Source organism: Myotis yumanensis, unplaced genomic scaffold, assembly GCF_028538775.1.
Source record: "Myotis yumanensis isolate MYYU_CA2020_CCGP unplaced genomic scaffold, mMyoYum1.0.hap1 SCAF_9, whole genome shotgun sequence".
In the NCBI taxonomy this organism is placed as follows: domain Eukaryota; kingdom Metazoa; phylum Chordata; class Mammalia; order Chiroptera; family Vespertilionidae; genus Myotis; species Myotis yumanensis.
Window position 1 is genome coordinate 11005346 of NW_027223760.1, and position 17717 is coordinate 11023062.

Genomic DNA, 17717 nt, shown 5'->3' on the forward strand with positions numbered 1-17717 from the left:
TACTGGAAGTCCTAGCCATAGTGAGTGGACAAGGTGTAAATAAAACTCATTTTGTGCAGATTGCATGATATTGTACATAGAAAAATCCTAAAGATTTCATAAAAACTACTATATTTAATAAATGAGTTTGGCAAGGTGGCCAGATACAAAATTAACACCCAGAAATGGGTGGCCATTTTATATACCAATAATGAACTCACAGAAAGCGAAACTAAAAAAAAAAAATCCCATTTACCATTTCAACAAAAAAAATTAAGATACTTAGGAATAAACTTAACCAAGGAGGCAAAAGACTTGTATTCAGAGCACTACAGAACATTGAAAAAATAGATGAAGATATAAACAATTGGAAGACTATACTGTGTACATGGATTGGTAGAATCAACGTCATTAAAATGTCCATACTACCCAAAGCAATCTACAAGATTCAGTGCAATCCCTATTAAAATACCAACAGCATATTTCACAGACCTAGAACAAGCACTCCAAAAATTTATATGGAACCAAAAAAGACCCCATATAGCTGCAGCAATCTTGAGAAAGAAGAACAAAGTTGGAGGAATCATAATACCAGATACTAAGTTACACCAAAGCCACTGTACTCAAAACAGCCTGGTACTGGGAAAGGAATAGGCATATACTAGTAGATCAATGGAACAGAACAGAGAACCCTGAAATCAACCCAAGCCATTATGTTCAATTAATATTGGACATGGAGACAAGGGCATACAATGGAGTAATGACAGTCTCTTCAATAAATGGTGTTGGGAAGATTGGATAGGTACATGCAAAAATTTAAACTAGACCACCAACTCATACCGCACACAAGAATAAACTAAAAATGTATGAAAGACTTAATTGTTTAAGTTGTGAAACCATAAAAATCTTAGAAGAAACCATAGGCAGCAAAATCTCAGACATCTCTCGTAGCAATATGTTTGCCAATACATCTCCTAGGGCAAAAGGAAACTAAGGAGAAAATAAACAGACTGGACTACATAAAAATAAAAAGCTTCTGCACAGCAAAACAAACCATCAACAAAATGAAAAGAGAGCCCACTGTATGGGAGAACACATAGCACTTAACGAAAGGAAGACAATCTAATTAAAAACTGGGCAAAGGCCCTAAATAGACACTACTCCACAGTGGGACATACAGAAGTCCAAGAGACATATGAAAAATGCTCAAAGTCACTAATCATCCGAGAGGTGCATATTAAAACAACAGTGAGGTTTAAAACATCCTCACCTGTTAGAATGGCTATCATCAACAAATCATCAAATGAAAAGTGTTGGTGAGGATGTAGAAAAAAGGGAAACCTAGTACATGGCTGGTGGGAATGCAGACTGGAGCAGCCACTATAGAAAACAATATGGTGTTTCCTCAAAAAATTAAAAATGGAACTCCCATTGGACCCAGTAATCCTACTTCTAGGAATATATCCTAAGAAACACCAATCAGAAAGGATATATGCATCCCTATGTTCATAGCAGCACAATTTACCATAGCTAAGATCTGGAAACAGCCTAAGTGCCCATCAATAGATGATTGGATAAAAATAAAAGAGTGGTACATTTACACAATGAAATATTATGTAACTGTAAAAATGAAAGTACTCTTACCATTTGCAACGGCATGGATGGACATGGTGCGTATTATGTTAAATGAAATAAGCCAGTCGGAGAAAGATAAGTATCACATGATCACATTCATGTGGAATCTAATGAACAAAATAGATCTAGAGAGGTAGAAACATTTAACAGGCTGATGAATTTCAGAGGGAAGGTGGGGGTTGGTGGGTGGGCATGGAGTGATTAACTGGGAAACATATGTATATGTGCATAGCCCATGGACACAGACAATAGAGTGATTAAGGCCTGGGAGGGTTGGGTGTGGGGCTGGGGGGAGTCCCTGGCAGAAAAAAACCCAAACAAATAAAGGGATCATCTGCAATACTTTCAACAATAAAGATAAATTTTAAAAAATGTAATATTAAAAAAACAAAATAAAAATTATATAATCAAGGAAACCTAAGAGTCCACTGGTTTCTAGCCTAAGCTTCTTGGCGATGGTCATACCGTTTTCTAAAAGGAGAACAAGGAGGGAGCAGATTTTCATTGTAAAGCAGGGATTCTGTTTTGGCCATCATGTTTGAGATGCCTATTTTACCTTGAGGTGGAGATTTCATAAAGACACTTGATATGTGTTTAGAACTCAGGGGTGAGGAGTTTGGGAGTTATCAGTATATGTGTAGGGTTTAATGTCATGGTGTTGAGTGAGATCATGTATATAGAGATGTAGATACAGAAGAAAGAAGGTTAGGAAGTGATCCCCAGTGGTCTCCAGCACTGACAGGCTGGGTAGATGAGAAACATCCAGTAGCTTTGAGAATGAGCACTAGGAAAGGTAGGAGGAACCTAAGAGAATGTGATATCATGGAAGCTGAATGAACAACAACAACAACAAAATTGAGAGTAGTGGAAGGGGCCTGAGAGATATAAAGACAAAAATAAGTGGAAAGGATAAGACACTGGTGGTCTTAGTGTAGCTACAGAGTGAGTTTAGTGTGAGTAGTGATGTAAGATAGCTGGAAGTTGGCACATTATGGTCAGAGAGTTGTGTATTTTAGATGGAACATGTCTGGATGTCAAGGTCCAGGATTTGTCTTGGTCCTTGGGTTACTTGGTTGTAGCTGAGGGACAGTGTTTTGCTTTGAGACAGTAAGACAATCAAGAGTCTAGGATATCAGATGGGATCTTTACATGGACTGTGATCATCTACAGTGAGGGTAGCACTTGAGGTTAAAGAGTAAGACTGTGCAAAGCTGTCAGTGTTATGTAGGTCTGTTACTTGGTAGAAAACATGGTCAAAAGATGGTGGCAGGTGTTGGAACATTATGGCATGAGCCTCAGAGAGAAGGGACTGCTTCCCAAGTGCTGAGCAGTAAGGGTTTGGACTTGCTTGGAGAACTGGGAGAAGCCAGCCCTGCATCTTGCCTGGCAGACACAAGTTTTGTGGGTGAATTCAAGAGTGACAGCACAACCAGTGAACTCACACTCATGTTCTGTAAATAGCTTATGGGTGTGTCAGTGAATTGCGTATCATGGAGTCGGGTTCTAGGAGGTTCAGCGGAAAGACTGGGGGAGGAAAGAGAATACTGGAAGGCAAAGGATTACAGAGCAGTGTCGTGATGAATGTCACAGGTAGAACAAAGTACTGAACTTCTGCCTGTTGCTCTTAAAGCATCTTTCATAATACCTAACTTTCAGCATGACCCTATTGTGAAATGCCTGCCAGGGCGAGCATTTATTGACTGTGCCCCAGATAACCAAATGAGTTAATCTTTTGAATAGAATTATTTACCATAACTCATGTGAATGTGGAAGGGTGTATGCCAAACACAGTTACTGTAGTTTGGGCATAAAAACTCCTTCTGACAGTAATTGTTGGCTGGTATGTTCAGTCTGTGCTGATTGAGGCGACTTCGAGAACAGGAGAGCAACGCAGTGTCACCAGAGGGAAGGGTGCTTATTGTTGTGTGTTCCATTACCATCCTGGCTCCAGGCCATTTGAAATGCATCAAATTGTCAATTTGTTCTCGATCTCAGAGCTAGGGCACAGCCCCAGTTGAAGCTTTTTAAGGTGATAAAGCAAATATTATACTCAAAGTATTACCTGTCAGTTTTGAGGAGGGTATAAATCATTCTGTTCCCCAAGACAGAATGAGGCTGATTTCTTCCCTGACCTCTTCTCCGCCTTCACCCTTGAGGTTCTGGAAGCTGCAGTTGAGAGTTGGGGAAATTGTACCCACATATAATAACAGAAAAAACAGTGGTGCTATGAGACCTTTGCTTTAGCAGAGGAAAATTTTTGATGTCTTGAAATGAGGTAAAGAATTGTCCCTGAGGACGGTAGAGGTTGAAGAAGAGAATCTTTGAATATTTCTAAGTTCTGACGGGGGGTTGTGCTTGTTTTATCTGATTAGGACAGATAAACTGATTAAGGAATTGTTTGGGTACCAAACAGAAGAGGAACCTCATTTTATACTGAAAATATATTTACACAGAATCTGTATAAATGCAAAACGTGTCTCGTTCACTAGAATTTTTCAGGAAAATTTCCCTTTCTGGAATGAAATGAGCATAATTTTGACAGGAAAAGTAGGTGATTATTTAGGTAAGCTTCCAGCCCTCTGATTCTTCGAGTGATGCTGTCATTGTTTGATTCATTGTGGTGCCTACAACTGTTAGTTCTCAGTGATGGATGTATTTACGTCATGTGCTCAGTCCAGTGAAGAACTAGTTAACTTGTGATTTAACTAACTGTCCATAGAGATCATATTACTTTTCAATAGATGTAGCTTATTATTTTTGTTTAGGTTAGCTCTGAAAAATGACATTTTCTTATTAATGTGTACCTAAACCTCTCAGGACTGCATTTTATAGTGGTCTGTGTAAATGAAACTCTCATGGGCTTTGAGGACTCGGATAAACAATTCCTTTTTTCCTTTCATGGCCCTTAGTGTCAGTAAAAATCACTGCCAAAATAATACCATGCAATACAGAGTGTCTTTTCTATTGTGTTTATAATTTTATTTGAACTATAATTAAATAATGTCAAGCTTACAACTGTAACAAAATAGTATCTGCTGTTTGAATAAAACACAGGCCAAATTCTATGCACTTAATTAGGCCAAGCTTGCACTGACCTCAGTAGGAATCTGGTTGAGGATCTCTTTTAATTACCCCTTCCTTAAAATATGTAAAAATTTTCACATTGCTTTCCTCACTCAAGGAACAATGCATGGACAGCTAAACTAATAAAATGTTTAAATAGATATAGATCAAATGTGAAAGGTTTAAACAGTTGTTTTCATCCTGTAAGTCAGCTGAGAAAAAGCATGCATACTGTAGTTCTAAATTATGTCCGTAGAGTATTTCAAAACCAGTGAATTAATTCTCCTTTAAAAAAAATTGAGCTCATAAATGTTAACCTCAGAAGTGCCTCAAATTCTTCCATTGAAATAAACTTGAACTGACAATAGCCAGATGATGTAAAATTGAAACTGAAATTCTATCCTTGGCCCATCCCATGTTCTTCCCCATAGGTATTAAAGGAATCATAGTGTTTCGTTGTGTGTGAACTGTCATATTTAGACAAATGGGGCATATAAATTTCTTACTGCCAGGAGAAAGCAATTACCAGTGTGGAGAAGATAACTGGCAATAAATAAACAGAACTATGCTAGATAGTGAACGAGTTTAAACATACATTTAGAATGACTTGGCTTATAGAAAACAGACCTTTATATTTATCATATGCCTTCATTCAAGTTTCTTAATAGAAAGGCCAATTATGTCACCAAGGCATTTTATATGTTATTTTAGCATAAGTAAATAAATTGAAATATGCTATACTGTACAACCAAAACTAAAAAGGGAACTGGTTGCACAGAGAAAAACAAATAGCATTTTGAAAATGTAGAATACCTATATGAATGTTGTGTAAGAATATTGGCCCCCCCTTTATGAAGCCCCCACATTATTTCTGGGTGCACTGTGAGCTGGGAGTTATCCTTGTTTGCAGATAAGAAAAATCAGTTCACCTGGTGCTAAGAAACTCCACTGTCCCTGGATGTGAACTCACATATATCTGATCCCAAAGGCGGTAAGTGCTCTTGACTCCTATATGTGCCACCTCTCCAGCTGCTCCAATGCCTTCTCTTTTATTTTGAAAAAGATGTGCCATTGGGAATCTTTGAAGTGGTTCTGGAAAGAATCAGGAAGGAATTTTATGACAGAAGAGGTTTCTTATTAAGTCGTCTAAGCCTAACCCTAACCCTAACCCCAATGCGAAGGGATAGAGAGGGAAGGAACTTACCTTATAGTTTATTTAACTCTAAAGGTTCCTTCAAGGTGAAATAACAGTTCTTATAATTCCTCGCACCACATGTGTCAGTGGACCTGCTCTCTGGAACTCAGAGAAGTACTAAGGAGTGCTAAGCGATAGTGCATCTGAAATTAGCAATTATTATCTTGATATCATTACAGAATTCAAGTGCAGTGTATTAAAATCTATTAGATCAAATTATTTTTTGAGGAAATTCTCTAAATGTTGTTTAGTCAGACTTGGATCTTTTTTAGACTCCAGCAATACTTTAAGAAGCTACAGAGTCAAAGCCCGAATGGAAAAAAAAAGAATTTTGTTTCAAGGCATTTAGAAAATAGGAAAACAAATAAAAATTAAAGTGATGAGAACTCGAACTTTTCATGACTTGAGGAATTACAAATGAAAAGTACATTTAATGAACTCCCTATGTTTCAGGAAGTAACTTTAAAAATATACATAAAAATAAAGAATAATATATTAAAAACAGCCTCACTACCCAGAATTAATAAATAAAAATAACTTAAAAAATTTTGTCATGTTCACCTTCTTTACTGAAAAGAAAACAATATAAAGCAATAGCCCCCATGTGACCACCATTCACTATTCACTTCCCTTGAGGTACCAGTAGGTTGGTGTGTTTAGTTTGTTTTCATACGTTTCTACAATAAATACTCATAAATGATATGTAAAATTGTTTTGTGTGCATTTTAAAATTTAATTAAATTGGATCACATTCTACAATGTATTTCTCTATAGTGGTTTTTTCCCACTCAAAACTGCTTGATATTTGTCCACATTAAGATATACAAAGCTTAGCTTAGTCCTTTTGCCTGCTAAGTCGCTTTTGTCATACGAGTGTACCTCATTGATCTCTCCATCCCACTGTCTGTGGCAGTGCTCCCCATCTCGGGTGGCTGCCCCATATGTCCCTTCAGAAGCCCGTGGGAGTGTCTCTAGGAAGAGAGCTGGAGAAGTGTTGGGTTAGAGGGTCCATCTTTCTCAGTTTTACCATGGAGTGCCAAACCAAATGCGCATAAGAGGTACGATGTTTTTCAAATATAATATCACTATGAAACTTTTTATAAAACTCCCTTTAAAAAATTATCCTGTTAACCAGAAGTTGGCAGACTAAGGCTTGCAAGCCAAATCTGGGTTCCTGCCTGTTTTTGAAGTTAAGTTTTATTGGAACATAGTCTCACTCTCTCAGTTATATATTGTTCATGGCTGTGTTCACGCTACAATGTCAGATCTGAGTAGCTGCAAAACAGACCATCTGGCTTGCAAAGCCCAAAATATTTACTCTCTGGCTTTTTAAAGAAACAAAATTTGCTGACCCCTGTAATAATAGTGTTACCTACTATCACTCTTTTTAATTCTTTTTTATTTTGTTTATTATATTACCTAATATTAAGCAACATAAAGAAACAAGATGATTTCAGAAAGTGATAGAAACAATGGAAAATGGTGAGTGGGGTGATGCTGTTAGGTAGGGTGGGTGGTAGAGAGAGTCTGAAAGGATGCCATATGAGCTGAGACCCAGGAAATGAAGAAAGCAAGGTTCAGAGAAGTTAAATAAGTCGTACAAAGGGTCACAAGTGGTAAGTGGCAGGAATAACTCCAACTATATGGCTCTTTCCTCAGCTGTCTTCATATAGTCTTGTAAACACTATACAAAGCAGATATGTAAGTGTAGCAGAGAAGCATAAGCAAAATGGTTTAGTTCTCCAGGACTTGCAGGCCAGAGACTGGGTTCTGATGTGCTGAAATTTGGCATCAGTACTGATGACTGGATTTGAATCATAGTCCTGTAACTAATTTTGGCTGAATCACTTAAATTTTCAGACTTCATTGTTTTTGGTGGGGTGGAGGTGGGAGGGGCCGAGTCTGTAAACTGAGGAGGGTGTTTGGATGACCTCCATGGGCTCTGCTGGCTCTCACTTTCTGTGATTTTAGGAGGTGGCATTTGATCTGGGCTTTGGAGGGTGGGGTGATTTTGACAGGCTGCCTTGAAAATGAAGGGAAAAGGTATTCCAGGTGGTGAGAACAGATTGAGCAAACCATAGCGGCCAGTAACTGGAGAAAGAATTCCGGGATGGTGGGTAATAGTCTAGTCTGCCAAGGCTACAGGTTTAATCCTGTAGAAGCCAGGAGAGGCAGGAGGAGTGCGGTGCTGAACTAGGGGGGCCTGAGAGGTAAGCTCAGGAGCTGGGGAAATGTCGCCTGGAATTACTGAACAGGGAACGTGCTGGGTCTTTTGTGAGCATCCTGTTCAGTGACTGGCTTCTCTCTGTAGGAATAGTCACAGTGGTGGAGCCTTCTCTAGACCATCTCGTCCATGTTCAGACAGCTCTCAGTGTGAAAAAAATTTTCCTTCCATGAAGTCAAAGCTTATGGGTTCCAGCTGGACCTTTTCCAAGGTGTAGATAGTAGAAGGTCATTGGAAGATTTTAAAGGGTAGAGGAACAAGTTCAGGGATATATAACGCAAAGGCCTGAAGTAGCCCTGTGGCAGCACACATATAATATGTACCCCAAAGGAAGAAACTTTAAAAAGCATTTTATTCATGAAATATGTGTTGAGCATCTATAATGGGTCAGTTAGTAACCAAGAGTCTATTGCTAAGAAAGAGGTCCTGCTCTCTCACTTGTCCCAGGCTCATGGGAGGATGGAGCAATAGACCATGATGACCAGGACTCTGGGAGTTTGGGGCAGGAGTACTTAACCTGGCAGATGGAGGCAAGAGGTCAGGAGTCAGAGGGCAGGTAAGCGTTCTGGATGTTGAGGACCTGGCCAGGTGGATCAAGGAGGGAAGGGAGAGCACCCAGAGGAGAGGGAGTGTGGATAGAAACACCAGTGAATGTGGCCTATTTAAGGAACTGAAAGCTGCTCTGTGGTGGGAGCGTGGTGTGTAGGCAGTAAAGTGGCTCCACATGAGGCTGGCGCAGTGGGCAAGGTCTTGTCATAAGGGGCTGTGTTTGCCAGGCTAAGCATTTTATATCCAGAATTTGATGAGAAGCCAATATTCTGATATGTAGTCTTTCCTCCCCAATTTATAGAATGTACATATACTCCTTTAAAAATATTAGAACATATGGAAAATATGAAGGAAGAAATAAAACTCATCTTAATCTCACTAACTGTTAAAACATTTGGCTCATTTCTTACCAAGTGTGTTTCTATGCATAGATATAGAAGGAAAGCATAGTCTTATTGCAAAATATAGTCTGTAGCCTGCTTTTTCTATTGTAACTGTATGTCAGCATTTCCCAGGCCATGCCATTAAAACTTATTTGAGAATTTAATTACCAAGGACTACATATAATAGCCCAAAAGATGACTATGTATTATACTTAGATGCCTCATAATGGAATAAAATTTAAGTTGCTTGCATTGTTCACTATCTATAATAATAATAATAATATGCTAATTAGACCGGACGTCCTTCCAGAAGAAGCCGGGGCTGTGAGGGAAGCCCAGGTCCCGGGTGCCAGAGGGAAGCTGGTGCCGGCAGCCAGGGGAAGGAAGGCCTACTCTTGCACGAATTTTGTGCATCAGGCCTCTAGTTATAAATAATGTTGTGATAAGCAGCCTTGCTTGTTACTTGTATTCACATGTGCCTATTTCCTTGGGATAGGTCCAGTCGTGCCCGTGGTTGCCTTTTAAGCAGGGGCATGCTGGACTCCACTGTGTATATTTGAAAAGCGTTATGACAGCAATATGCAGGGTGGATTGGAAAGAGGTGATCCAGAGGCAAGCAGAGCAGTTTAGGCCAAGTATGAGGGCATAACCTAAGGTATTAGCAGCAAGGCCCAAGAAAAGAGGAGATGCTAATTATTCTGACCATCATGTTTGCTTGTTATTGTTTGTTTGCATAACAGCTTTCTGTGAACCTATTGGCAGTTTTTACATATTAATTCGGGGGTTTCGGGACCTCTAAGGTGACTGTAGTGGGTAGGGTGAAGCGGGTGACGGGAGCTAATGGTTCTCTTCACGGCAGGAAATACCAAGGGGAAGAGCAGGTTTGAAGGGTTGGCTTGGGGAGGAGGAATTTATGAACCTGGTATTAAGTTTATCAGGTAAAACTGTCAGGAGATCGTTTATAAACTGACCTAATATAATCACTTAGGAGAGAGGTCAGAGAGAATGTGAGGATGGGGGAGCCATGCCCACAAAGATGGTGGTGTTGAGACTCTGGACACGAGAGTACTCCTGCGATCAGGGTGTTCATGAGAAGAGTACTTGGGACACAACAGGGAGACTACTTAGTCCTAAGTAGCAGACAAGTGGGAAATAGAGAGGGAGCTGGGAGATAAGTCAGAAGAAAGCCAGAAGAGAATGGTGCCGAGGAAGCCAAGGGAGACAAGAGTTTCAAGGAAAAAGTCATCAGGCTGTCAAATGTTGCAGAGGTCAAGCAGGAAGAGGACAGGAGAGTGTCCACGGGAGCAATTTAAGTCACCTCTCCACGTGGGATGAACAGATTCAGAGGAACTGTGGCTGGAAGCCAGATTGTAGCTATGTGGTGAGGAGTAAAGGGAACTGGGGGAGTAGTGCTCATGGCTTTTACTAAGTAAGATAGCTTGTGAAGGGTGAGAGAGGACAAGGTGATAGCTGGAGTGAGGGGAGGCAGCGGAAAGATCACTTTTTCTTCTTGTTCATATTAAACAAGCAAAGCTAGATTTCCAAATTGTCATATGACTTCAGTTACCTCTCCAACATTTGCTGTTTGCCATGATGAAAGTCCTTTTATTGATGATTTTTTTGACATGATATAATCTGTCCGAACTTCCAATGAAAGCACTACTGCCCAAGCTCCTAGGACCTTACTTAAGGTTCTGTTTCCGCAAGCCGTGGCCCCCATGTTGGTTCATACAGTCTCATTGGATTTTAATAAGACTCCTCTCAGTTTTTAAGCTTCAGCATACTCATATTTGGAATTGCAGTTTTAAAATTGCAGAATATGACTTGTGTCCTTGAAGTTTGACCTGAGGTATTGGTAAAAAATTGTAAATGTTTAAATTTACAGTTTAGAGAATGTTTTTATTGTATTGCCAAATGCTGAATAACAGAGAGCTTTAACCCTAACAAGCTCTAATTAGAAAGAGAAAAAAAATCAAAGGCTGATGCCAACCAGAATCAAAGTGAACCAGAACAAGAAATACTTTTATTGGTTACAGAACATCACCAATGTGTGATAGTCTTATTCATTTCCTTACTAGCAATAAAAACATAACATGCTGTCTCTGGGGGCTTCAGACAGTCCTATTGAATGCATAATCAGTTTGTAGGTGTTTTTCGTTGCTAATGTAATGCTCTTTGGGGTTGCAGAAAATTATTTTTTGAGAGATGCTAAATTATTCTCGGCTTTAAAAAAACAAAACAATATGGCAAATGTTTCTAATGTAAGAAGTGCATAGACAATGCACTGGATCCACGGATTTCTTGCATAAGGGTGAATTATTATACTATTTTTTAGTATAATTTATCTCAGTACAATTGCTTTAACGATGTTGATGTCAAAAAGTTACCACTTTTTTACAGGTCATTGCGTTATAATAAAATAGTTATTCATGTAGGAGATAAAATAGAGCATATATACATATACATTTATATATTTTTTTCTTTATAAAGAACCTGGTTATTTTTCCCTTAAGATGAGATTTACCTTTCTTTAAGATAAGGATTTTATGCTGAAATCTTTGTCCTTTCTCATTTCTCTTTGTTTTCCAGTGAAGTTCAATATATTATTTTTAACTCTCATTGGGCCTTCCTTCCAGCCATTCTGCCTAGAACCTTTAGACCAGCGGTTCTCAACCTGTGGGTCGTGACCCCTTTGGCGGTCGAACGACCCTTTCACAGAGGTTGCCTAAGACCATCCTGCATATCAGATATTTACATTACGATTCATAACAGTAGCAACATTACAGTTATGAAGTAGCAACGAAAATAATTTTATGGTTGGGTCACAACATGAGGAACTGTATTTAAAGGGCCAGAAGGTTGAGAACCACTGTTTTAATTATTCTTTCATCATTCTTGTCAATTCTTTTTTTTTCCAATGGTTGCATCTTTATTAGAAAAGAAACCAAAACATTCTTGTCAACTCTTACCCTTGACTTTTCATTAAATCTAAATCAGTGTGCCTAGCTTCAGCCTAACTCCGTGGTTGGCAAACCACGGCTCGCGAGCCACATGCGGCTCTTTGGCCCCTTCAGTGTGGCTCTTCCACAAAATACCACATGCGGGCGTGCACATACAGTGCGATTGAAACTTCGTGGCCCATGTGCAGAAGTCGGTATTTTGTGGAAGAGCCGGTATTTTTTAGAAGAGCCACACTCAAGGGGCCAAAGAGCCGCATGTGGCTCGCGAGCCGCAGTTTGCTGACCACTGGCCTAACTCATCTGTCATCTTTGCTACTGATCCTGGGTAGCTGTCAGCTAAAACTTGACAATTATGCCCATTGTACCCTCTATAAATTCATCATCTCCAATTTTTTAGGCCCTCAAGATAGCCTTAGGAATGCTTGAGTATTTCCTTAAGCAATTCTCCCCTTTGTGACTATTGTCCCCCCATCTTTCAACTTTCTCCCTGCCACCTGTTCCCTCAGTCTCAGAAAATGATCATGACTCTTGTTTCATTGAGGTAGGACTGCTGAACATCCACCCCCTTTACTACCACTCCCTGTCACTACTTACGTATTTTCTCAGTCCATAGCACCTTCATTATTTTCCTACTTTTTCTCCTTTGTCACCAGGCCGCTCCACTTGAAAGAGTAGTGCCTGCTTGCTTCCCCTTCTGTTCTCTGGCTTCCATACAAACTGTTTTTGATGAGGTTTAAATGTTAACACCTGAGAGAGAGTTTTCAACCTTCACTTTATTGGGTCGCTCTGGTATTTCAGCATTATTGAGCACTACCTCTAAGCATCTTTCTCAGTTTTTATGAAACCCCCACTCTTTTGAATATTCTCCCATCTTAGAGTCTCACAAATTCAAAGTTGCCATTTTCCCAAAATAACAGGAAAAAAATTAAGCATTTAATGCTTTATAAAATAATAATGAGTGTGAATGCATATAATTCAGTATTAACTATACTTCTAAAATTATATTACACATTTATATTACATAAATATATTACAATTCAATGTTAGTTATACTTTTAACAATGAGATGGATATATTAATTATTCCTTGTTTTTTCTTTCCTAGTTAATGAAGGAGTTCCCTTTGTTAAGTATGTTCAACATCCACGAAAACCTTTTAGAAGCCCTTCTGGAGCTACAAGCATATGCTGATGTTCAGGCAGTCTTAGCAAAGTATGATGGTAAGTCCTTGTGTGTTTTTTAAATCTACTTGAGTATTCCTCTTTGTGATGTATTTAAGTGATTAGATTGGCCTGGCTGGAGTGACTCAATTGGTTGAGCATTGTCCTGTGCACCAAAAGGTTGCTGTTTCACTTTCCTGGTCAGGGCACATACCTGGGTTGAGGTTCAATCCCTGGTCAGGGGACATACGGAAGGCAACCGATTGATGTTTCTCTCTCACATTGGTGTTTCTTTCTCTTTCTCTCTCCCTTTCTCTCTCTCTCTCTCTCTCTCTCTCCCTCTCCCTCTCCCTCTCTTTAAGCATGTCCTCAGGTGAGGATTAAAAAAAGATTAGGTTGGAAGGATCATTTTAAATAGCACAGCATTTTGTTAACTATCCTCTTAGAGAATTTTTGTTAACAGTTTTATGATGGCTTTTACAGAATCTTACAATTTAATGGTTAGTAGGGGCCAGAAATGTTGAGTGCCCTGTGCCACATCCTCTCCTTTCCTCCCAGCAGATTCCCCTCACACTCTTCCTGTCCATGTTCTGCTTTATTATCTCCATGTCCAGAAAACACTCAGCACCTCTGTAGGCAGCACATACCCTACTGGGACAGCGCTGATTGCTGAAGCTCCTGTTATGCTCCCACATTAGTTGACTATGACCACTACCTCTTGGTCATGTTGAGCCCTTGCTACAGCCCTTGTGACAACTCAGTAAATATTTGAAGATAAAATTATGTCCCCTTCATACCAGGTCTTCTTCTCATTAGCAGAAAACCCCATTTCTTAACATGAGAGACTTTGAAGTCTCTTAGCCTTTCTGGGTACTCATCCATGAGCTTATTCCAGTTTGCCTGTTCTTTTAATTTTTATTATTTAAAAAATCTTTATTGTTGAGAATATTACAGATGTCCCCATTTTTCCCCCATTGCCCCCCCAACCCGGTTTCCACCCTGCCCCAGGCCTTCACCACCCTATTGTCTGTGTCCATAAGTAATGCATATTCTATATAATAAAAGCCAAATATGCTAAGTGTCTGGTCGTCCATTCAACCAATCAAAGTGTAATATGCTAAAAAAAAGTGTAATATGCTAATGATATGCTAAGGCCACTCAACTGCTTGCTATGACGTGCACTGACCACCAGGGGGCAGACACTCTGACTGATAAGGTTAGTTTGCTGCTAGGGTCCAGCCGATCGGGACTGAGCAAGACGGGCCAGACACACCCTGGAGCCCTCCTGTGGTCCCTCCCCGGCTGGCCAGCCTCCCGTCCCTCCCTGGCCCCGTGCACCGGTGGGGTCCCTCGGCTTGGCCTGCGCCCTCTCGCACTGGGCCTCTAGTATGCATATAAGGTCTTTGGTTAATCTTCCCTTCCTTCTGAGAGTAGTCATCTGTTCCATATTTCCATACCTCTGATTCTTTTTATTCACCAGTTTAGTTTTTCATTAGATTTCTTGTTCGTTTATTTTGATTTTTATATTAAATTGTTAATAGATATGTATTTGACAGTTTATTGTTCATATTTTTTATTTATTTTTTCCTTCTTCTTTCTCTTCTTAATGAATACCCTTCAACATTTCATGTAGTACTGGTTTGGTGGTGATGAACTCCTTTAGCTTTTTCTTGTCTGTGAAGCTCTTTATCTGACCTTCCATTATAAATGATAACTTTGCTGGGTATAGTAATCTTGGTTGTAGGTCCTTGCTATTCATCACTTTGAATATTTCTTACACTCCTTTCTGGCCTGCAAAGTTTCTGTTGAGAAATCAACTGACAGTCATATGGGCGCTCCCTTGTAACTTTTTTATCTTGCTGCTTTTAAGATTCTCTCTTTGTCTCCGCCTTTTGGCTGTCTTTGTGTGGGCCTCTTTGGGTTTCTCTTGTTTGGGACTCTCTGTGCTTCCTGGATTTATAAGTCTATTTTTTTTTTCCACCAGATAGGGGAAGTTTTCTGTCATTATTTCTTCAAATAGGTTTTCAATATCGTGCTCTCTCTCCTCCTTCTGGCACCCCTATAATGTGAACGTTGGTATGCTTGAAGTTATCCCAGAGGCTCCTTACACTATCTTCATATTTTTGGATTCCTTTTTCTTTTTGCTCTTCTGATTGGGTGTTTTTTGCTTCCTCATCTTCCAAATCGTTGATTTGATTCCTGGAATCCTCTACTCTACTGTTGAATCCTTGTAAATTATTCTTTATTTCAGTTAGTGTATGCTTAATTTCTGATTGGTCCTTTTTTTATGTCTTTGAAATTCTCACTAAGATCTTTGAAAGTATCACTAAGTCCCTTGAAGCTCTCATTAAGATCCTTGAGTAGCATTATAACCATGGTTTTGAACTTTGTATCCAGTAGTTTGCTTGCTTCCATCTCTTTCATTTGTGACATGTTTCTTTGTCTCTGCATTTTGGCTCTTGCCTGTGTTTGTTTCTTTGTATTAGGTAGAGCTGCTTTGTCTCCTGGAATTGGTAGAGTGGCCTTGTGTAGTAGGTGTCCTGTAGGGCCCAGTGGCTCAGCCTCCCCAGTCACCTGAGCTGAGCACTCTAGGTATGCCCCTGTATGGGCTGTGTGTACAGTCTTGTAGTTGAGCCTTTTTTTGCTGTTGGTATCATTGGGAGGATTTGACCTGTAGGCCAGTTGGCTGTGAGGACCTGCTGTGACTACAATGGAAGAGCTGCTGTGCAGGAGACACTCTATGGAGCAGGACTTGCTTCAATGGGGCTTTGGTGCTCACTGCGTCTACCCCTTGAGTGTGTCGCTTGTGGATGTGTAGAGTTGTAATCTGGCATAGTCGGAAACTGTCCACTGGTGCACTGGCTCTGGGGCCTCCAGGCAGGTGCGAAGTTAGCCACTGCCTGGGGCCAACCTGGCAGGAGCTACAGAGAGGTCTATGGATGGCTGCTACGTGTATTGGGTTTGGAAGTGCCCAAGCAAGGCCCGGCTGTGAAGCAAGGCAGGCTGGTGCTAGTGCTGGGTCTTGGGCCTCTTATTAATAGATTTGGAATGTGCTGACACCAGCTGTTTGAGAGATTTTAGCAAAGTCTGAAGCCTGAGCCAGGACAAGCTATTCATGTGGAAAAGCTGCTGCAAGCAGCTTAGGTGGGGCTGTAAATGGGAAGAGGTAGGGTCTGGGAATCACCAGGGTGGAGCAAAACGTGTGAGCCAGGCTGATGGAGACTCAGATATGGTTGTCAGTCAGCCCTGTGCTGGGGGAGGTTTCAGCACATGAATAATGACCCCAGGAAGCACCCCTGTCTGGAAGAAAGCCATCCTCGAGTTCCTGCTCCAATGCTAGACAATCCAGTTCCTCCCCATATGTCCCAGAGTCCCCCAAATCCACCAAGGGCTGGAGCTCAGCAGGATCGAGTCTGAGTAAGTTTGTATTTTGGCCCTTTAAAAGGAACTCTTGGGTCTCTAGCAGCCTCTATGTCACTCGACCACAATCTCTACTGGTTTTTACAGCCCAAAATTATGGGGACTTCTCTTCCCAGCTCTGGAACCCTGAGTTGGGGGTCTGGTATGGGGGAACTCCTTACTCCTCACAGGGTAGGGGGTGCTTTGCAGCCACAATAGCCATATTAATTATATTATATTATATTATATTATATTATATTATATTATATTATATTTATATTGCCATTGTCTGTGAATCACTTTTTGAATAATTTTACAAACATTATCCACATATTACCCGCCATGACCTGGTTTACTGAAATCTCTGCATAATTTCATACTGTTCTGCTTCATTTCATTAACCCTTTGTCCAGAATAAACATGTTTGCTTATAAAGTGGATATTAGGGAGTGATTACTTATATGATTATATTTTGTACTTTATAAGATATTCTTTCTTTAGTAAGTATTTTTAGTGCACTTAATGAATTATTCAGGTAAAACTTTCCAGCATATCATCAACCATGTAGAGCAAACTATATTTTTGAGGCTTATATTTTTATTTTTAATATATTTTTATTGATAAGAGGAAGGGAGTGGGAGAGAGAGATGGAAACATCACTGATGAGATAGAATCATTGATTGGCTGCCTCCTGCATGCCCCACACTGGGGATCAAGCCCGCAACCCGGCATGTGCCCTGACTGGGAATCGAAACGTGACCTCCTGGTTCATGCCAGCCAGGCATTTGAGTCTTATTTTTGACACACAATTCTTTATAAGGAATCTCTGAAATAGCTTGTAGTTAGATCCTACAGTTAGGGAAACAGAGGCATCGTAAGACTGCATTTGTTTTCTTTTATTGTTAATTCTTGCTCACACTGATGGAAACTATAAGCCCTCCGCCAGTGATGGCGTCTCCTGGCCTGTGCAAACACGAGCACCCTGGGGGACAAGGTACACGCTACGAAGCATGGAAGCAGTTTTAGAAAAGGAGAAAAGTGTTTGTGGTACACTTTATAGTAAGCAAACTAAAGACTCTTTGGCCTTCACATCAGCTCTTTTGTTCTGTTTATATGCTGGAATCTCACTGTTTGGCTGACTTTGGAAGTCTAAGTCATGAGACTACTTTAT

The 17717-nt window shown here is 40.2% G+C and overlaps 1 protein-coding gene across 5 annotated transcripts in view; it reads left to right on the forward strand.

Annotated features, from left to right (window-relative positions):
- The window catches only part of ST7 (suppression of tumorigenicity 7), a 296978-nt gene that overhangs the window by 193147 nt on the left and 86114 nt on the right, over positions 1-17717 (forward strand). For all 5 annotated transcript variants that reach the window (XM_070423767.1, XM_070423769.1, XM_070423768.1 and 2 more), the window contains one exon: positions 13093-13207. In XM_070423767.1, coding sequence (XP_070279868.1) covers positions 13093-13207 — 115 coding nt within the window. The remainder of the gene's footprint in view (positions 1-13092; positions 13208-17717) is intronic.